Source organism: Scophthalmus maximus, chromosome 12 (genome assembly GCF_022379125.1).
Source record: "Scophthalmus maximus strain ysfricsl-2021 chromosome 12, ASM2237912v1, whole genome shotgun sequence".
Lineage (NCBI taxonomy): Eukaryota > Metazoa > Chordata > Actinopteri > Pleuronectiformes > Scophthalmidae > Scophthalmus > Scophthalmus maximus.
Genome location: NC_061526.1, coordinates 10,670,054 through 10,692,381, shown reverse-complemented (window position 1 = coordinate 10,692,381; position 22,328 = coordinate 10,670,054). Strand labels below are relative to the sequence as shown.

General features: G+C 40.2%; 1 protein-coding gene across 2 annotated transcripts in view; it reads right to left on the bottom strand.

The window, feature by feature from the left end:
- The window catches only part of rerg (RAS-like, estrogen-regulated, growth inhibitor), a 31,447-nt gene that overhangs the window by 5,487 nt on the left and 3,632 nt on the right, over nt 1–22,328 (bottom strand). For both annotated transcript variants that reach the window (XM_035611339.2, XM_035611333.2), the window contains exons 2-3: nt 19,116–19,250; nt 1,489–1,545 (exon numbers count right to left, since the gene is read on the bottom strand). In XM_035611339.2, coding sequence (XP_035467232.1) covers nt 1,489–1,545; nt 19,116–19,176 — 118 coding nt within the window. In that variant the 5' untranslated portion in view covers nt 19,177–19,250. The remainder of the gene's footprint in view (nt 1–1,488; nt 1,546–19,115; nt 19,251–22,328) is intronic.

Genomic DNA, 22,328 nt, shown 5'->3' with positions numbered 1-22,328 from the left:
AAGTGAATGTCGGACTACATAAAATCAAAAAAATTGTTTTGTAATCAATATGATATTTGAGTGCAAGGACTGGCAGCAAGCCGTTCCTCCTCTCTGTTTGAATGTGAGCTAAATAATTAGCTGAATATTGCAAGGACCTTGGATGGAATGGAACTGCACAAACTCTCCATGGCATGTGATTGCCTAGCCATGTGCTGGTTCTCCAGTGATTCTTCATTGTGTAAAGAACATCTTTAGAGCTTGTTTGTGGCCTTCATCCGAATAACTTGGTAAATAATTGATGAAGATGAAGAGTGAGCTGGAGATACTGGAAGGCGTACTGGGATAGATGAAATCCAGCACAAGTTCTTGCAGAAACCCTGGAATTAGAAGACTAGCACTCGTCTCTGCATGTACACTTAGTACCTGCATGATGTCCCCATTACCATTACATCATGTTCTCCACTTCATGGGTAATTTGGGCCAGGCAAACAACCATCTGTGGGGTCATTGTTGTGCTGTATTTGGAGGAAAGAATATAAATCTATTTATTTCTACCCATATTTATTGTTGATAATAGGTGCCAGAGTGCTGTCCTAAAACACTGAATTTGAGGGGGAAAAACATTCAGTTATTGGTAGATCTGTTTCTATTTTCTCACCTTGAAACCTGAAAATATCACTAATCGTCACAGGCATGAGATGCGGCACTGAGGCCATAATGGCTACAAGATTGTGATCATCATATTGTTGCATGAAGAGATGACTGATTTAAACAAAAAAGAGAGAACACGTTCCTGAGTGTGGACTTTTTATGCTGGTAATTGCGTTGTGCTGAGATGTTGCACCTGATGTATGATCAGAAACAGACATGCTGTTGAGTAGAGCTCCATGGGAGCAACCCAGAGGCTCCGACAGCCAGGAAATGAAAAGCACCTTACGGAGGAGGCAGGGCATCTTTGTGCCCTTTAATTACAGTGCAGGGAATTGGCTCAATCAACATCGGTGTACAAGAAGGCCAATTCTATATTATGCTCTGGGGCGGGGGAAAATCATTTCTGTATGAAACCTAGTTGCATCACCTTGAGTTGTACATTTAATTATCAAAGCTCTATAATATAGTTCATGCATCTGTCTCATTCTTAACTTTTCACAGACATTTATGCAATTGGTGTTGTTTTTTACTTGTGTTCTTACATATATTTTCTATTTAATAATGCTATTATCTTAATAGTGTTCTTTGTTTTTTACTAGTTTTAACATAAATAGACTTTAAAAATATATATATAAATAATTTAGGACTCCACCAAGAAATCCACCAGATGATGTTTTTACACATTGGGTTGCACTAACCTTAGCCCACTGTACGGAAATGAAATACAATGTTGTTGTTAAAGTTGATTGAGGCTTTTGCCAAGTTATACAAAAAGAGACAGCAGCAGAAGTAAATGGCTGTTCCAGTGGTCATATCAATGGTAACGATAATAAAACAGATATCTGATTGTCTTACCAAGTGTCGGGTCGTACTCCCAGATGAAGCGTCTGGTTAGAAATCTCACCACCAAAGCTGCAGAGAACAACAGACACAAACAACGTCAGAATATGAGTATGACACAAGAAATATAGCAGGCTCCTCTTTGTGGTTTCCAGAATATATTAAGTAGAATTTCTGTAGGAACATCAGTAGGATTGATCTACTGCTTAGTGTGTCCTGAATCCCATGCATTCTGTTGCTTGTTATAATATGGGCTACTTGCACAACCATGTCTGGGTTCTACTGCTCAAATCTTTCTGGTCCGTTTCAACAATGGCGCCGTTTTGTTAGCTGATTGGTAACGAAGTGTCTGCTGCAACCTTCGTGTGAGAGGTGACGGAGAAATGATCCCAATGTATGTTTACAGGCCCTTGTTTTCTTCTTTCCTGCGAAATACTCGTGACAAAACTCTAAATGAAGTGTAGTGAGTAAACAGTAACGGTAAACAGACCGAGCAGCATTGGGGACACACACAGCCATCTTGGCTAGGAATGTTTCCTGCTCATAATTAGCCTAAACAAATAATAAAGAAAACCAATTATGCCTAATAAGAGGGAAGAGTGTCTCTTCCACGTTTCCTATGCTTCTAAAGAACTCAAGTTCAGCCTTTGAGCTCAGGGCATTGGTTGATGATCTCAGGGCATTGGTTTGTTATTTCTATCTATGCTGTGGAAAGCGTCACCCTGGTTTCTTTGTATGACGTATTATCTGTTGCATTATATATGTTATTTCAAGATGACAATTGTATTAACACAATGTGTTTTCAGGCAAAGTTGGTGTGTCATGAAGCGTAGTTATTCTCTGAACGCTCAAATCGTTTCCCTGGGTACATTAACTTCTCTCGTTTTGTTCTGAATTTCCCACTGAGGTTATTTGGTGCCGTTTCTGCCACAGTGGCCTGGATTCCAGGTAGACAGAACAACCAATGGGGTGTGAAGTGCTTTCCTCATTAGAGGTAACTGATAGCTCCTGCTTTTCACTGCCACTGGAAAGAAATGTACACATGGAAGAAAGGAGCCTTTGTTATCGTGCGTCGGTATGGACGTTGTGGCCCAGATTCACTAAAGGTTTGCACAAGGAACAGTGTGCACTAAGCTGACCAGATACCAAAGGCAGGCGATTCAGTGAAAGGAAAGCTAATAACTGGGTAAAAAAGAAGAAACATCTTTGGACCTATCATAGTCATGCATATCACTGCTTTAGAGACGTCATAGCACCGGTTTTGTTGTTTTTCTTTTTTTCAATTTAATTGAAATCTTAAATTGAGAGGTAGCTGAGTGGTGAAAACAGTTCTCCCATACCCGAGGTCAGGGATTTGCGGACCGGCCAGAGCAGTAAAATCACAACAACAAAGAGAGAAACAAGGCTTCTCCAAAATCGCTTACAGCCCCTTTAATGCAACTATTCCTACATAATATCTTGTGTCTAGCATGCTGACAAATACAATATCTTATTGCATTCTCGGGCTTGGCTATTATGGTTCTCTCATTGTCAACCTTTTTCCGCAACTTTTCCCAACAAATACTTCAGCCGAAGTCTGGGCAGAAAGACTGATTTGACTTTTTTTAATCAAATTTATCAAACAGTCCAGACTTCACAGGGCTCCTGTGAGTGAAGGATTGAGCAGTGCCAAGTTTTCAGATTTACGTCAAACACATCATTCACGGGAGGTGTTTGCCAAAAGCTGCTTTTGTCCAAAGTGACCTAATCACATTAGCAGCAGAATGTCGGACTAATTGCAAACAAAGCAGGAGCAATTAGCGGCGCCCATGGCCCTGTTCTGATCCGGCACAGTGTTGCTCATTGAACAGTCTCTTTTGATTCCCCAAGGCGATCAGACGGACACCCACGGCTCTTTGGTCACTCTGTCCACAATAACACCTCTTTACTGGCTGGCAAGTAGGGATCTCCCAGTGCTGTGCAGCTGCAGTTACATTATTTTACCTATTGTGCTGATGTCATGTCAGTTCATGTCATACAGGCCAGTTGTGCTGATAAAGGGGGTCATTTGGTCAGATTTTTAAAATCAGTTTTAATGATATAAATCATCTGTAACCAGCTGATGAGATGGCAGCTATGGACAGCATTAGCTAAAACTAAATTGAGTATCCCATGTCATTAAATTAGACAGATGCAGATGGTTTCCCGATGGTTAGTATTACCATTAAAATGTTTAATCATCATTAAAACAGTGCACCTTGTCTGCAGAACATCCTGAAAGAAAATTTCTGTGAAAGGATGAATCACAAGACTGCACGGCAGGTTAACTATTAGCCCAATGCATGATGAGGGGACTTCAGAATGGGGAATGGTTTAGTCATTCTGTCCATTTAAAATCTTTCAGTCGTTAAAGTGGTTGTAAAATTGTTCCAGCAGGAGAAAAACTACAGACTCTTTTACAAGACTTTTCTGTTTTTATGTCAGTTGTAAAATATGCAAGTTGCAAAATGACTGTCACATCTTCTTTAGACTCCTTTGTGCTATGTAAGTTGTGCATGGAGTCATTGCAAAATAGGCACATGCAACACAGAAGATAGTATATTTGATCAGCTTTTCAGTTTTTGAGTGAAATTTATTGATGCGGTTACAGTACCTTTAAAATCACACATTTAAACGTAAAAAATTGAACATTAATTTTTTGATTTAAATATAAAAGCTAACAGTTGTAGCTCTGTAGTCACTGCCATCTGCCTTTGCAGGGAAGTATTGATGGAAAATGTCCTATGTTTATGTACATTTATGAATGAGTACATTTATTGCTTGACTCATATTTATTCTGTTTTGACCGGATGCTTTAAGCGACTTCATAAATAATTTAATTTAGAGCTTAAAAATATCAAGCATGCAAGAAATTTAAATACTTAATCAGTGGCATGAGCGCTCCAGCAAGACCTCAGGAAAACTTCACTTAGCTGTACGTGGTGCCTGTTGTAAATTTACAGACCTGTTGTAAATTTGCTCCTCAGCTGGCGGCAAACACTGTTTTTGTCATGTTTTACGTGCATAGAAGAGAGGTGAATCATTAATCAGACGAGCACTTTCTAAAGTTTTATTGCATTTCTCTCTGAAGAAATACAGACGATTGCTGCCCTGCTGTTCTGTTGGCAGACACAAAGCTGCAATTTCAAAAAGATGTGGCCCTGAATGCTTGTAAAGAGCAAAGGTGTTAAAACTACGATGTTAAGCAGAACCCTCCAACATTAAATCGATGCCATGAATATGCCCTACATCTCATCCTTTACACAGCAATACACAATTGACAGTTTTGTTACAATTATGTGAAGTAGTTTGAGATGTAAGACTCATTACTGACTTTGAAATCACTATTTTTGTTGCAAGCCCCCACCTCTAATCAATATCTCCACCACTTTTTACCACTTGTTGAGAACAGGCTTATAGATTGCACTGCTTTGTGCGGTGATTATTCCTTTATGATTGCCTGTAAATCCACTTAGCAGTTAAACGGAGACTGAAACAATTTGGTTATTTTAATGTGACAGCTCTGAAGAGCCGATTTTGTCAAAGCTCAGGCATTAATTCTGAACATCATTTTAGCTCCAGAATCTACACAAAGAATGAATCACATCCACTGAAGAATGACTAAAGACTCGATATGATGTGAACATTGTGTGGACAGATACTGTTGACTGCAGAAGCTGTGCAAGTAAAGATGGAAAACAGGGTCCTGTTTGTTGCTTCCAGAGTTCACAGATTTATTCAACTTTTTCCTATTAATCTGACAGATACAGAGTCTTAAACAGTCTTAAAGTACTGTCATAAATTTGTTGGAATACTGGAACAAGCATTCTACTTTTCCCCCTTAGTTCATGTAACTACACACTAGATGGAAACCCATTTTTCTCTTTCTAAATGATAAACAGGCTCTGCCAGCCTTGTTTTGATATTAAATGTCAGTGTACGTACTCTTTCTTCAGTGAAAATGTATCCGTGCAACTATGTGATGGTTTATTTTGGACACTGTGAACTGACAGTCCTGATGATAGAAGTAGGTAAACAAATTAATGACAACCTAACAACTACCAACACCAAGTCTCTCTGGAACTGCTGGATCGACAAATATGACATTTCTGATATGTATGCACATGGACACTGTGGAAGGGACTATAAAACGGTCCTCCTGTTCCAGGGGAAATATTCAATCCCTGTCTACTGCCAAATATAAATGAGATAAAGTCAGACATCTTATCGCCTCAGTCGCTTTCCAGATCAGATTTCAGCTCACCAATCAGGCACCATTCATATTTATTCTTGGATTTAACCAAAATGTGGTTATGAATGAGATGTGAACAAATGACAAATCAACTGACAAAAACAAACTTCTAAATCAACTAGGTTACCGGCTATCTGCTTGGCTCTCCAATGGTCCGAGTCTTGAAACGTTTTACATTGTCAACATAGGAGAGAGACTGATGGTTTTCTGATGCCCCAAAGAATCATAAATCACGGGTGTTTCTTTGGAGAACACAAATTAATACATAGTTCTTAATATCAGTGTGAACAGGCTTCAGTCTGATGCTTGCAGACAGCCTTCTATTAGTATGTGATGTGCAGTAAGCACAAATTGATGCGTCACAAGATGCCATCTTGGCAGCTAGATTGGTTTTGCCGCCTCAGGCCAAGTTCTCTTCACAATAAATTAAACCACTAGGCGTTACTACTATTAGTTTCCTCTAATGCTGAGGGATTCGCTGTAATCACGAGCAGTGCAATTAGATGAGATTGTCATGTTGGTAAGAAGGAGAAAGATGATGTTTAACAAAGGCCAGTCATTGGAATTCGAGTGTCTTCTAAAAGAACTAGTGGTGAACCCCCCAAAAAAACCTGGCTCTGCAGTTGCCCTCAGCTCTCTAGTTTTGAGCTCTTTCAGCTCATTGTTTTAGTTTTCTGCCCTGCAACTTTACTGAGCTTCATTCACAAAGACTGCTGGTTGGTGTTTCAATAGGAACAAGTGACATTTGCATTTAGATAAATGGGAAAGACGTCAGTAAATGGAGTCATAAGTTGTGATTTGATGACATTGATGATTGTGTGCGATATAGAGATGAAATAGTATGAAAATTAAAGTGACAAAAATTATCATGGCTATCAGGATTATCTCAGTGTTGTTAAAATTAGTTGAAAAAGTAATGATACACATATATTATTAGCACACACACACACACACACACACACACAGTCTGTGTTGCTGTTGCATGTGATAATACAAGTCACAGAATATATCGAGTTCAGTTTGAATGACGATAAAGGTCAGACAAACTCCCCTCCGCTCCACTTTGGAAGAGCTCCATGACCACACAATGGCAGCGTGAGAGGGCAGCCATTCTCCTCAGGGCCCAGCAGCTCAGTAAAATGGGACACCAGAGAGGCTTTGATTTCACATCCCTGACGATGCAAAAGGACAGAAGCTTGCAGTTGTGGGGTTAGAACAGGAAGGGCGTGAGGATTCAGACACTGCATTCATCCCTTTAATTTAGTCTAACAATAGCACCGCAGCGCTATTCATAAAGAGCTGTGTGAGGCAGACGGGACCTCCGATGCTCAACCACAACTTTTGGAGAGAACTTCATGGTGATTGCAGGCACGAAGGTAAAGATCTGTACAAGGGTACAGCTGAGAAAAAGTGAAGTACCTAGTTTCACCATTATGACTGACAACCTGGGTGTTATAGCTTTTACACAACTGTGTTGTCCACACTGCAGCTACTGTAAGCACTGTAGTTGAGCAAATCTGTTGAAATCTTTTTGTTAGAAGTGATTCTGGTTAGCTGAACACATGAAGTGTTGTAGGAAATATTTGAAAATATTATTCGCCTTCAATTTGAGGACAGGTTATTCAATATTACGAATTAGGTGTGAAAAACAAGCACCTTCATTCGAGTGTGTGGCCTTGCAATGTGGCTACCGTTAGGCTCCTCACACGTTCTGAATGATGAGCCATTTTTCATGTTTTCATGTCACTTTCTTGGCATCTCCCTTTAGTCTCTTAAAATGATCACACTCTTAGGATTTCCTGCCTGACGTACTGTCTAATTACTATTTAATAGCTGCAGGGACCAGCCGTGTAAACAATGTCTGTCATTGACTGGGTGAATGTTGTCCCTTCCTGTGCAGGTGTTTTTTCCCTCGCAACCAACCCACCAATCAAAACTTAGTTGACCGAGACTCTTCTCATCGACTGACGTTTGTTCGACTGTTGAGGGACAGCTCTAATGCAGTGACTGAGTTTACTGTTTCCTTCTTTCAAGTGACTGCAGAGAAGAGAATGTACCACTCTGTACATGTAAATGTAAGGATACAACCAGAATTACCTTAGCTTAGCATAAACACTTTAAGCAGGGGGAAACCACTAGCCTGACTTGCAACGACTCAAAATATACTTACCAGCAAGCATAAAGCGCTTATATCTTACATACTGTTTGCTTAATCAATACAAAATGTTAAGTGTAAAAGCAAGTTGCAGTATTATAGGTCTTACACTACCGTTCAAAAGTTTGGGGTCACCCAGACAATTTTATGTTTTCCATGAAATCTCACAGTTTTATTCATCAAATGAGTTGCACAATGAATAGAAAATATAGTCAAGACATTGATGAGGTTAGAAATAATGATTTTTATTTGAAATAATAATTTTGTCCTTCAAACTTTGCTGTCATCACAGAATCCTCCTTTTGCAGCAATTACAGCCTTGCAGACCTTTGGTACCATACGGTCAAGCTGTCATGATCTTGTGTTTTCATTTCCTGTTTTATGTTAGAGTAGTTCCTGGTGTTTCCGCACTTCCTGTTTCCCTGTCTTTTGTCTGTTTTCTTTACTTTGCCAGTATCTCCACTCCATCACTGGAGTGATGGTTGCTGGAAATGCGCCTCTATACACCTATGTCGGTATTCCATTAAAAATCATCTGTTTCCAGCTAGAATAGTCATTAACCACATTAACCATGTCTAGACTGTATTTATGATTAATTTAATGTTATCCTCATTGAAAAAAACAGTGCTTTTCTTTCAAAAATAAGGACATTTATAAGTGACCCCAAACTTTTGAACGGTAGTGTATGTGCCAGACTATCTCTTGTTCCAAGTATTCCTTTAGCATCCTTCACTTGCTTTGAACTTACTATTCTCGCTTGATACTTGTGTCTTTATTATTAATGATCTCCACCAGCACTTAAATCTTGTTTAACACAATCAACATCGACTATGGTGTAACTATGGCAGCTATGTGTGGTGGCATCAAATCTGCACACAAACATATTGACATTTGACCTGTCTTCCAACAACTGTTGCGATTGATCTGTTTGAGTTTTCTTAGACTGTGACAATCTGCTTTCCCTCACTTATGCCAGAAGGTTGTTGATGGACTGAGAAAAACCTCTTAATAAAGCTGAATAAAGTTTTAAATTCAAATTTGGAAAAATTAACCAGGAAACGGAAGGTGCAGCTTAAACTGACCTTAAAATAGCGGATCTTAGGTGAGAGGGAACCGTATCAATAAAACTGGAACCTCAGCTGATAAAGCAGCTTTAGAAGAAAAAAAAAAGAAAAAACTTAATGGCTCCATCATGAATTTTTAAAAGCGCTGCTAATCTCCGCAGAGTCAGACTGTTAAAAGCAAGGAGGGAAATAATGGCAATGATTCACGCCAGTCAATGGCAGTCAGGGAGCACAAGTGGAGAACATACAATATGTGGAGGCAGCGAAGAGTTGGAGGTGTGCTCTAAAAATAATTCAGCAAAGAAAAATTCATTACCACTAAAGAAACCCACATCACTGCGACACAGTCATCTCCCTTTCTGGGCCCACTTCATACTTGCGTGTGTCAACTAACGTCTGATTAACTGGTTTTACTGATATGTATACTGACGAGAGGCACAGAACATTGGCTACCAGGAACGTAACACCAGAAATATCCTTTCTGGCAAAAAACAATATTTGAGTGTCGGTGAAAACGAGAAACACAAGTGGGAGGTCCGGACACTGGCGCAGGTACTGTAGATGGCATTTAGAGAGCTCAACAGATCAAATGGATGGCAGAGACACCTTGTCCCTTTTTCAGGACAAAGGGAAGCTCAATCACAATCGGCATAGGAGGAGGATGGAGAGGGACAAGCAGGCACGCCTCAGAGCTCTTAGGCTGCAGGAACCGGGACTAAGTGCATCCAAAAAGTCCTGACTATATGTATGTATTGTAGTTGGTGAAATTAGAATCAAAAACCAAAAATGTACAACAATAAGACTGTGTGTTCAGGCATAACTGAATTTAACGGAATTTTAAATTGATTTTGTGAGACATTGAGACTCAATGTCTCAATGGTGTAGATTGAGACAAAGGACATCCCTATTATTTGAAATCTTAAAATTTACTCTTGGGACTTTAATGGATCTTGTGTTTTGTTGAGTTTGTTGAGAATTTCGGAATTTCCCAGCTTGGGATAAATAAAGTACCTATCTATCTATCTAGAGGCCAAAAAAAGGGGGAGACACTGGAGGAAGCAAACAGTTCCTGGTGATTTCCAAGTTCAGTAAGAGGCTAATGGTTGCTAGCTAGCTTACAGCTAATGTCTGTTCATTGGCTGTCTGGGGTGAATGAACACAGACTGTGCAAATGTATGATGATAATCAGAATGAGAATTCATTCATAAACATTTAATTTCTAAATTATTTTTTGTACAGCGATTGTACAAAATCTTGTTTACACCCTGCCATGCTGCAACATTCATGTTACCTCCCATTTCAGTCCTGTGAGCAGAAGTCTCTAACCAATTAGATTTTGTTTTGTCTTTATTAAGATAGTTGTTTGTACATAAAATACAGCCTTGGTAAATTTGCTGTTACCTAATTTCTCATTCCATGCTCATTATTAAAACTAAATTATAGGTGCTACGCACCTCCATGCTATTATCACGCAGATGAGTGACTTACTGAAAGAACAGAGAGGGGTCATACAGCTGATTATCTGATACTGTGAGGTAGCTTAAAGCATTCAGAATGTTTTCATTCATCTCAGGTGTATCTGTCAATATTTCATCACTCATTTGAACCTTCCTTAATTTGATCATGCGGAAGGACAATGCCTAATCATCCATTTTTCTTCTTTTAATGTCTCCACACTTTAGTACGCTAACCCTTTCAAAGCATTACAAAAATCAGTGAGTAATACTATTAATATTATTTTTTGACTTTGAGAGGCACTGACAGAATTATTGATTAATGCAGCTTTAATGTTATTTTTCATTGCTTGGGTTGTTATTACTGTACAGCATACATGATGTCAATCCATTTGTGTGCCACAACATAAAATTGAGGATGAAATAAGAGTTAGGTGAAAAAGCTTTCATCATCTCATTATCTCGGCTTGGTTTAAAAAAAACAAAAAAACTTTCTTAAACCACCAAGACTCAAATCCCCTGATACCCAGTCCTTGACACTATAATTTGTGCCAGATTTCTGAATGACACCCAGCTTTGATAAAATTCAGTAAACAGTTGACTAGACTTCTGATTTTCTTATTGTATAATTTAACACGTCTGTGTTTCGCTTCAGCGGACTAACCTCTTTCCTTATCCTAACAAATTTCTCTCCCATCCCGTCCTGAAAATACTTCACCAAAAAATGTTTCTTATCCTGTCTGTCGCTAAAATAACACACACATCCAAAGGTTCCTGCTGCATCAAATAAAAAAGCATTTTCTTATTTGGTAATTTTAAGTTCTGCTCCAAAGTATTCCCACTACAGTACAATCATTGATCTCACCACAAAAAATCCCATTCATTTTCTCAATCTGATGTCAATATTTTACGCACCTGGACCTGGTTGTACTGTTGCCAAGGCCTTACTTGACTTTTCACCCACGCAGCAACCAAATGCCACGAGCTATGAACTCCCAGCTCAAACTGAACAAACAGGCACAATTTAAAAGAATAAAGGCCTTTAATTCAGTATTTTGAGTCTTATGTAACACTCATACAATTCCCTTAATGTTCTCTACAGCAGACACACCCCTGCTCTGAACACATCACTTCAGTCACTGTGAAAACCACTTTTAAACCTTTTCAGATGTCTTATCTAAAAGAGTCAAATCTACGTCTGACACTGATTAGCGCATTTGTACCACAGCTTAATGCATTCAATGAGTCAAACCATACCACTGCTCATGGGGTCTAGCATGACAGAGTGAAATCAAGGAAGTCAAAACAGCCTGCTAACTTCACAGCTGTCAGTTCTCTCAGCTGTCAAAGGCCAAAGATGTGCCTGGAAACCCGAGCAGCAGGATGAGCAACTGTCCCAGTCTCTACTTCCTGTTAACTGCTCAACGGTGCAGAGCAAGTGGCTATTTTCACAAAGCCTGATGGATGTGGAAGCCCATCATTTGTCTGATCACTTAAATTTCCTCCAGCAGACATCACAGAAAGTTGATTTTGGCAGCAGGGTGATCGCTGCAAGAGTGTGATAGGTTGACTGTGCCAATTTTTGGGCAGGATGCCGAAGTTATTATCAGGAGCTCACAAATTGCAGCAGAAGTCATTCCCTACATTGCTGCTGTTTTTCGTTTGCCTCTTACAAAAGACAAGTTAGCAGAGTCATTCAAAGGGTGATGGCAGACAAACTTACATTGGACAATATACACTCACCGGCCACTTTATTAGGTACACCTTGCTAGTTAAAGGTTGGACCCCCTTTCGCCTTCAGAACTGCCTTAATTCTTCGTGGCATACTTTCAACAAGGTGTTGGAAACATTCCTCAGAGATTTTGGTCCATATCGACATGATAGCATCACAGATGATAGCTGCAGATTTGTCGGCTACACATCTATGATGCGATTCTCCCGTTCCACATCCCAAAGGTGCTCTATTGGATTGAGATCTGGTGACTGTGGAGGCCATTGGAGTACAGTGAACTCATTGTCATGTTCAAGAAACCAGTTTGAGATGATATGAGCTTTGTGACATGGTGCATTATCCTGCTGGAAGTAGCCGTCAAAAGATGGGTACACTATGGTCATAAAGGGATGAACAAGGTCAGCAACAATACTCAGGTAGGCTGTGGCACTTAAACGATGCTCAATTTGTACTAAGGGGCCCAAAGTGTGCCAAGAAAATATCCCACACACGATTACACCACCACCACCAGCCTGAACCTTTGATACAAGGCAGGATGGATCCATGCTTTTATGCTGTTTACGCCAAATTCTGACCCTGCGATCCGAATGTCGCAGCTGAAATCAAGACTTGTCAGACCAGGCAACGTTTTTCCAATCGTCTATTGTCCAATTTTGGTGAGCCTGTGCGAACTGTAGTCTCAGTTTCCTGTTCTTAGCTGACAGGAGTGGCACCCGGTGTGGTCTTCTGCTGCTGTAGCCCATCTTCTTCAAGGTTCGACGTGCTGTGTGTTCAGAGATGGTATTCTGCATTCCTTAGTTGTAACGACTGGTTATTTGAGTTACTGTTGCCTTTCTATCATCTCGAACCAGTCTGCCTATTCTCCTCTGACCTCTCACATCAACAAGGCATTTTCGTCCACAAAACTGCCGCTCACTGGATATTTTCTCTTTTTCGGGCCATTCTCTGTAAACCCTAGAGATGGTTGTGCGTGAAAATCCGAGTAGATCAACAGTTTCTGAAATACTAAGACCAGCCCGTCTGGCACCAACAACCATACCACGTTCAAAGTCACTTAAATTCCCTTTCTTCCCCATTCTGATGCTCGGTTTGAACTTCAGCAAGTTGTCTTGACCACCTCTAAATGCCTAAATCCATTGAATTGCAGCCATGTGATTGGCTGATTAGCTATTTGTGTTAACAAGCAATTGAACAGGTGTACCTAATAAAGTGGCCAGGGAGTGCACATTTACTGTAGGTGTGGAGTAGATTGTAATTCAGATGACTATATGAAACAATTCTATCTTGTTTTCCACAGTTTGTAATGTGTTGTTGTGGGCTCTTCTGTAATGGTTTAATGACAGCCAACTATTTATCTCTACCAACATGTTGCCATATTAAAAGTTAAACTATAGTAGATTTGTTATAAGTATGTGTCAGCGGTATTGTCTGAACCCTGAACACTCTTGTCCCACCACACATGTTGTTGACAGGAAGTCTTTCAGACTCATAATCTATGCCATTTTCATATTGACAAATGTCTTGTTTCTTTGTAGCTGCCATGACGCAACAGTGATTCATCAACAGGAAAATGCAAGTAAAGAGCATTTAGGTAGCAGAGCACTGGATGGAAATAGAACCTTTTAATGTCATGGACAGCGGAAATGCAGGCTACATCCGTATTACTACATTTTCATTTTAAAACTGCATTTTAAAGCTAAATCAATCTCCGTCCACACAAGAATTTTAGCTCTGTATCAGAAGAAATCCCCATCCATACATTAGACAATATTCTCTAATATAAACTCTTCATTCACCAGTATCCAATATATTTCATCACTGTAACAGACAACATCTGGTTACAGAACGAATACAAAATATTGATTTAAGGATTATTTTTTTAATCACTTCTCAGTCCAACAGAGTAGCCATCCCTCTGTCCAGCAGCATTGTGTGTTTCTGTGGATTTGTCCCGTCTGCCTGTTTAGATCAGGTTCCACCCACATTCGGCTGATTCATGGTCGCTTCCCAGTGTTGGAAATAGTAAACAGTAGTATTTCTGAGGCAGACACATGTTGGCCTGCTCCTTGGTTATTGTTCTGCTCTCTGGCTGTCAGACAGGCCGAGGGGAGATGGGATGTTTTACAGGTCGTCTTTCAAACCACACAACCAATGTGTTTGTGTGCTGGGGGTTTCACAACAAACTGCCAGATTTAATTGATATATAAAAGTCAGGTCTTGACTAACATTTGCTATAAATATGAACTTCTTCGTGGTTTAATTCAATTATAAACTGACTTTACCAAATTTAAGAGTTTAAAAAAGAAGAAACAAAAAGAGTTCTAGTAATTCAGCTTTTCAGGAGCTATATGTTTTTTCCATAAAGTTGCATTAATATAGTTTTTGCCTACTTAGGGGCAGCACAGAAACATACATACACAACACTGACATAAAGTATAATCACAGTAAGTGACTGTTGGCAGGTTTGGTTGACTTGCAGTTGCAGACAATAAGCAAAATTAGCATTCATTAGGAGCTGTATTTGTGTCCAACAGGATGTAGTTTAAGCATTCACTTCCAGTATATTTCAGTTTTGGTCTTCAGCAATCCAGTTCTGTAGCTGCTACATGCTCCATTATATTTATCAGCTACCTGACTGCTAATTGGTGGTGAGCAGGTAAAAGGGTTTATTAGAGTGTTTTTTTGAGGATAGATGCCTGCTGCCTAAACAAGCCTAAAGAGAGCAGTGAGAGTGAAGCACAACAGTAAAGATCCAGACCATAAAACCAAAGCGATCAGCTGAAAGATGTTATAAATTTTATATTTTATAAAGTGTGGTCATATGTGTGGCTCTAATGACAGTGTATTTACTTTATCGATCAGGCTTCATACATTTTTATGTGAAAATGTAACTTTGTTCTTCTTTTTTTATTGTTCCGTTCACAAAACTACCAATGCACATACACACCTGTGTGCATGCTTGTGTGGACGTGTGTGTTTAGCAGGGTCCAAGTTCATCTTATTCTCTGAACCCAGGTTTCCCCTCAGCTGAGTCAATAAACCAAAAGGCCTCTAAGTGCCTTACTCAGAGGATTGCAAGTGGTTAGGATTTTTAGACATGCTACTGACATGGCTACTTGGAGAGCAATGTCAGTTAGGCAATCAGTCCACCACTTTTGTCCAGACTGAACTAACTGTTGGATGAATTTCAATGAAATATAGTTCAGACATTCATTCATTCAGAGGATGACTCTTAACGACTTTGGTTATCTGCCTTTTTCTCCATCTCCAACATGAGTTTGCCATTTTTAGCTTTAAGTGAAATTGAACTTTTCGTCAGTTAAAAAGTTGAATTCACCAAATACTTAAGTTAAAATAGTTGCAAATATGTACAAAAAAGCACATATGTCCACGTTAATTAGCAAATATTTGTATAACAGCACATTCAAATGTTGAACATTTTATACCAGCTACATGTTAGCATATTAGCATCATCAATAGCAGAGCTGCTAGCATGGGTAAGATCCAAAAGCAGTTGTATAAAATGCACTTAAACCCTCATGTTTAGGAATGTGTAAATCAGAAGAATTGTTACATTTTGCTTTGTAAATCACTTCCAATTACATGACGAAAATTGGCTAATCAAATAATCACCTCAGTGCTAAAACTTGCTAGAACCCCTCCAGCACTCAGCCACTGTACATAATAGCCCATAGCAACGATTCAGCGTCTTGCTCAAAGACAGGAGGGATGAGGGAGGTTGAACTTTGTTCTTCGGTTTAAAGCAAACTCTAAATGCTTTTAGCAATGAAAAGTGCTCTATAAATGAAATTTATTATTATTATTATTAAAGTTGAAATGGAAGTTCAGTTACGGGATTTATTTACTACAAAAGAGAGCTAGATCCGACCCAACAGAAGGTTTTAAAAACAAGTACAATCTGCCTAACACCAGTGTTTTTTTTATATTTCATATTGTACTTGAAGTAGGAGTATAATTCAAAGTCAGAGTCCAGTGTGTGAGAAAGATGATTCATTAGCATCTGTGGGGTTCCACTAAAGGGCTATGTATAGATAAGAGCCTTTCATTGTTGAATGGATTGCTGAGGCTACATTTAGCTTCAGATGTGAGAACAATAACTACTCTTCTACTGTTCCTCTGTTTGTGTGCATTATAAAGAGCAACAGGAGGCATGCAAGTGCCAGTAGAGAATGAGGCCACTGCAGAGCTGCTTGAATCAAGTGTCCACTTGAAAATCAAATGTTGATGTGCAGTCCGTGCAGAAGAGTGAGTTCATCACGAGGACTAGACAACAAGTAGGGTGAAATCTAGACTACTGACACCCTCATTTGTTTAGAAAGGAATTACTGGCCCAGGCTTCAGGTTGGGAGACAAAAACATGACCGAACTGTCTGGAAATCTGTTAAGTTGGACTCGGTCAGCTCTAGCCCCATTTGTTACCACGCTCACATGGTGTTCCCAATACAATCCTCAAGGGAAAAGGACATTTTAATATATTTTTTCCCATTTTTGTGGCACGACCTAGAAATTGTCAGTTGGTCGCTGCTCCAGACTGAAGTATCTCAGCAAATATTGACCAGGTGGCCCTGAAATCTTGTGATCTCCAGAGGATGGATCCTACTTAATTTGGTGATCAGCTGACTTTTCCTCTCACACCACCATGATGTTTATTGGAGTGAAAATTGGATAGCTCGCCATGAAATTTGGTGCACACACTTGCCAAACTAAAGACATTACCATAAGCGCAACATTTTCTTTGCATGTAGTGCATTGGTAACATGCTAAATTAAGATCGTGAACATAGTAATATACATCAACATGCCAAGGTTAAGCTTAAAGCCCCTCTGTTCCTCAGTACAGTCTCACAGAGCTGATAGCATGGCTGTAGACTTGTAGTCTTTTATCAGCAGGTTTGTGTTTTCAAAGGTATTTTGATAGCACAGGTGTCTACTGTCCACTGAATGATAAAATACAGAGTTTGCCTCAGGTGAAACCGATTTTTAAACCAAATGCAGACAACGCTGCTCTTTCTTCTTCCCTGGTCATAAGTCAAGTCTGCTGTTGCAGGTTAGGACACAGTCTGTGTGATGTGATGTGTGAAATGCTGAATTTAGACATTTGTGTCGCTTTGTTGAAAGGTGTTACCACTGAGGGCAGAGAGTAGATATCTGTGAGATCATAAAGGACCTTTGGAGATATAACCCACTGCTAGATAATAGGCAAATTGACCACTAGATTTATATCCCTGAGGTTTGTGTAGGGAAAGCTTTGTAGCTAAAAATTTTTGTATAGTACAGCATGCTGTGCTGACCCATGGGGTCATATCAGCCCTAGGCTTTAAATCTGCAGCATAGCTGTAATGTAGTGCACTCACAACTGGTTATCTGGTTATTGTCAGCTGTGATTGTTACGAGTTTAAATTTCGACTGCTGTTGTATCAGATTGGAAATGAACATGTTCTTGTGAGTTTTCAAATTCAATAGTCAACACTGAGGTCCCAAGAAGCCTGAACAGTAACTTAATCAACTTTTCCATAATTTTAAATGAGAACAAAAGGTTGGCTACAGAGCAGGGAATCACAGTAAAAGCTAGGCCAGGGGGGCAATGACAGCCATGGTCAAGGATCAGGCTTATCAAGAGGATTGACTAGTTTTGGGGGGGGGGGTGTACTCTAACAAGACACGTCTTAGGCTACATCCACATTGCTACGTTTTCATTTTGAAACGACTCACTACTGCTACGTTTATGCTACTAGCTGCTGGCTCCATTTGAGCTGCGTTGTAGTATGGACGGGCCAAAATGGAGATCTTGGGAAACGATAACGCAGCCACCCGCATTCGTTTTCTGATTGGTTCTTATAAGTCACGACAAGACTACCAGTGGTAAAGTCAAAACGTTGTGAACACTCCAACTCGTCGTCAGTAAAAGTAAAGAAATAACTGCTCTTAATTACTTCACAATTGTTGTTTCTCGTAATTAGTATTTTCTGTAGCTAAGCAACCAACTGTTGACAATCTGCTTCATGTTTATACCCATACACACACGGGTCACGTGATATGCATTTTCAGGGGTGATGTTGTGGACAGGGATTACTTTTGATTCGGAACTAAAACACTTGCATATCGTTTTTGTTTTAAAACAGCAGCCGTAGTTCAAGGAGGAAAAGCTGCGGATTGCAACTTGAAGATCTTTGTTTCCCAAACAAGGTTTCAAAGTTCCATGTCAGACCCTGTCAGCCTCACTGCCAGTTTTTACAGCCATACTCCTTTCAAACTCCGTAGTCATTATACTTTGCAGAACAGTCCTTGAGTTGACCTCCTCAGGCATTTTAATGGCCTCCTTCAACATGGAAGAGAAGCCCGTTTTTCGAACAGCTGATTGCAACACAGAAGCAATATGTCTTGATTTGCAGCTGGCAGGAAACATATGGTCTGCGTTATTGTCTCAGCTACTGGAGAACACATACAGGGCGCCAGCTGAGGCCGAGCTGTTGTGCTGCTGCTTACAGCGGAATGCTGACACCAAATGATAATGACTCAACAGACGTATCTGTGGGAGTGAAAGTCTTTAAGCCAGACCAAAAACAATCTCCTACTCTAATGATGACTACGCAAACAAAGTGAGAACGAGGAGAAATTATGGCGAGTATAAAAAGGCCGATGGGTTGATTAAGGAAAACATTAGAAAGCAGAGGTCTTGATGAGATTCACAGAGGTGAGAGGAAAAAAAAGCCAAACACAACTGGACAAACTGGAGATGATCAGCAGCAACTTTTTAAATGTTGCCCGGAAATGGATAATAAACCAGTCTAAGCACAACGTTTAAGAGTAGAAATCTGTCAGGTCAGCCTGTTTACAATCCAACCAGACATTCTTGCAGTTGATTACACAGAAATAAACTGTTGAGAGAAATGTGAGAAGCCTTTGTAGGAAGGTACGCAAGTAAACATTTAAACGACCGAGTTTACCTGACTTGCCCACCCCCGCTCTGCCGAAGACGGCCAGCTTCACCTCTGGGCTTTTGGCCATCACAGCAGCTGCGATCAGAAATGCTCGGCGAGCCAATCAGTGAGCTCCTTGGTCAGCCATCCATCCTGCAGCGTCTGGGGAAACATGTTGGACAAGTTACATGTACGTACGAAAGCACTTTAACCCTTTGATGCTACATTTCCACACAAGCCGCTTGATTGTTTTGTCTGCACGCGATTTTTCCTTTTTAACTGCTAATATCTCACAATGGCATTTTGCTTTTAGCACAGTTTGTGAGTCACAGTGATTTCCCTGCGTTGGGTTAGTCAGTTTACGCACAACATGTTTGCTGTAGGGAAAGATTGTGGTTTTGTTTAAATGTTGATGTCACTGTTGACATGTTTTTAACCAGGCCAATGATCTTTCCAACTTAGTGCTGTGAGTACTTGAATAACCTTTAAAAACAGTTACTTCAAGCAAATAAAATATACATTCTCTGAGCATGTTCAGTAGAAAGGTTCCCTCATGATGTTAAGAGGAAACGTAACTCACACAGCACCATGTGGAAAGTGCGTGAGAGTCTTGTGTGTTCCCGGGCAAGAGTTGATGGGATCGTTCTATTTTAGTGAAGCTGGGCACAAGCAGTTCTAGCAATCTTGGTAATGATGGACACCAGCGCTGTCCTGCCTCAGCACGGCTCGCTCTAGAAAAGAGCATGGAGCACAATGACTACGTTTTTTTCACTGTAGATGGAAGAAAGCATCAGTAAGGAGAGTGAGGCTTCAGTAACAGCCTGTCAAATAGATTATCATCAGAAGGTTGTGTCCCACTAGTATGAATTTACATCATCTCCAATACAACAAACAAACAGGAGCAGAGCACGTGTCCGTGTCACCGCAGGGCGCTGCCCTGATAAATATGTTAAACTCAAAATCATATCAGTCATCAAGGACTAAAGATGAAGAGGAATAATTCAATATTAATTAATATTTTTACTTCAATTTTATAAAAATATCTTCCTGTAGTTGTTTAAGCTTTGTCAGTTGTGATGCAAAAAATCAACACAGTTTGATAATTGTGTGACTTTGCATACATTCACCATATTGTGATGTAAAATATCATCTTATGTTTGTACATCTGTTATCAAAAAAATACTAAACGTACAAATTTTCTTATACTGAGTTCAGCCATTACAGTCAAACATTTTTCAAATTTTTCTCTGCTGCATAATTTTTTTGGGTGATGAATGAGTTTCATATCTGGACACATTTAGTCGTGCACAGTAATGTGGAGCAGAGGAACCTTCCTTTGAAGAACAGATACATCTGGTGTGAAAGCCACAGGAAAAAGTCCACTTGTTTTTCTGTGATAAGGCCCCGGTGCTTAGTCACGTGCAGCACTTTGAGCCGCGTGTTTAACTTAATCTCACAGCAGATGAAACACACACTGTATCAGAGATTGAATTAGTTGAAGGTGACAGCCCTTGCACACGTCTGACTCTGCATCTGCAGGAGATAACCCATACAAAGAACAGAAATCAATGAGGTCTCAGTTATAAACGCAGTGTGCTGTATGCAGCACAGACACAGCGGGGCCGGGCTGTTTTTCGGGAGTTGTCGGATTCCTTACTGGGATTTTTTCATGAAGGTGTGCGACAGATGCGAAAGTCTGATAAATGGAGCAGAAGACGGAGAGAGCAGGGAAGCGTAGAGCAAAGCACGAACAGAGCTCTTCAAAAAGAAAACACAACCGCAGCCCGATTAAACAACCAAGCACAAGTCTGTTTAATAAGAAAATAACCAACTGCGCAGGTATTTTGCCAAAGTAATTGATTCAAAAATTCTGCCCCAAACACACTCTTCATTGCTGCTGCTCCAGCTTTTAACCAAAAACAAGCGGACAACGATGATAATCTAATCCAAATCTGTATCTTGTGACTCCAGAAGGATCCCCGGATACACTGACTTTGAGATGATAACACAACAAACACACAAAGCTGAGGCTTACAGTGTGCTTACATTATATTCATGCAGTGGTGGCAGCAGTGTGACCGTAACACCTCAAAGGTTTTGCTGTGCTGCACTAGACTAGACTACTGACCAAAATATTTTCATGATGACCCTTACAATTCAACAAAAACTCACAAGACATACAGTTTTGTGTTGTGAAACTCAGCCGACCTCCGTTGTCGTTTAGGCCTGCACCAGTCGACCAGATTTTTTTCCTATGCGTCGTGCTGCAGAGATGCACCTAGTTAGCCCACAGTTAAACCAATCAACAAGCTCATATTTATTCTCTTTCACAGATGGGTCTGGCCCCCCCTTCCGTTCAGGCTGATTTACATCCGTCCTGAAACTGATCGGGCCAACCTGTTATCCAACATGGTCCGAGTCTGAGATGTGATGACTGACAGAGGAGCGCCCAGTGGGACCAAGATGGCTGCCGCTGATGTAGAGAGGTCTGTTGAATCCTTTATCGAGACAATATTAAATTAACTTGGCGGTGTCATTTCTCTAAAGGGAAAAACAAACAACTGTAGTATGCCGGGGTTTGTTTTCATTTCTCTGTTTTACACACACACATACACACTCTCTCTCTCTCAGGGTTTTTTCCTTTTTCTACCGGCACACATGCCCATATATGGTGTGGCTGTGTGCCACTTTGCGTGGCTCAAGTGGAGCTCGATCATCCGTCTCTGTGTCTCTCACTTGGCAACATCTTGTCAGCTGTCAGCATCTTTAAATATTTTAGTTTCTACCCTAATTAATGTGGGTGCACTTCTTACCAACCGGACAGCACAGTCTAAACATCAAATGATACTGTAACACTGCTGTGAGATTACTGATGTGACAACATTTTGTTCTGTCCACACATTTTTGTTTGAGGTGGCAAGCACATAATCATTGTGCCTTTACATGACCAGCAGTAACCGGGGTTTGCCAGTTCTCCACGTATACATGAGTGGGGAAGAAAAGAAAGAATAACAGGAGTAACCCTGCCTCCGGTACAGTAGGTGGCACTCTGCCAGCGTACAACTGGTCAGAATAATGGCTTTTTTTCCAGTGGACTTTTGTCAAAATCACAACTTGGAAAGTGGGGAGAATATGGACGACTTTTCAGCGCTGTACATTTCGTACATTCTCTACGCCTGAGTAACTTTACCTGCAACGGCGAAGTCCTCTGGTGTAAAGGTAAAGCTTGTGTTGGTGCTT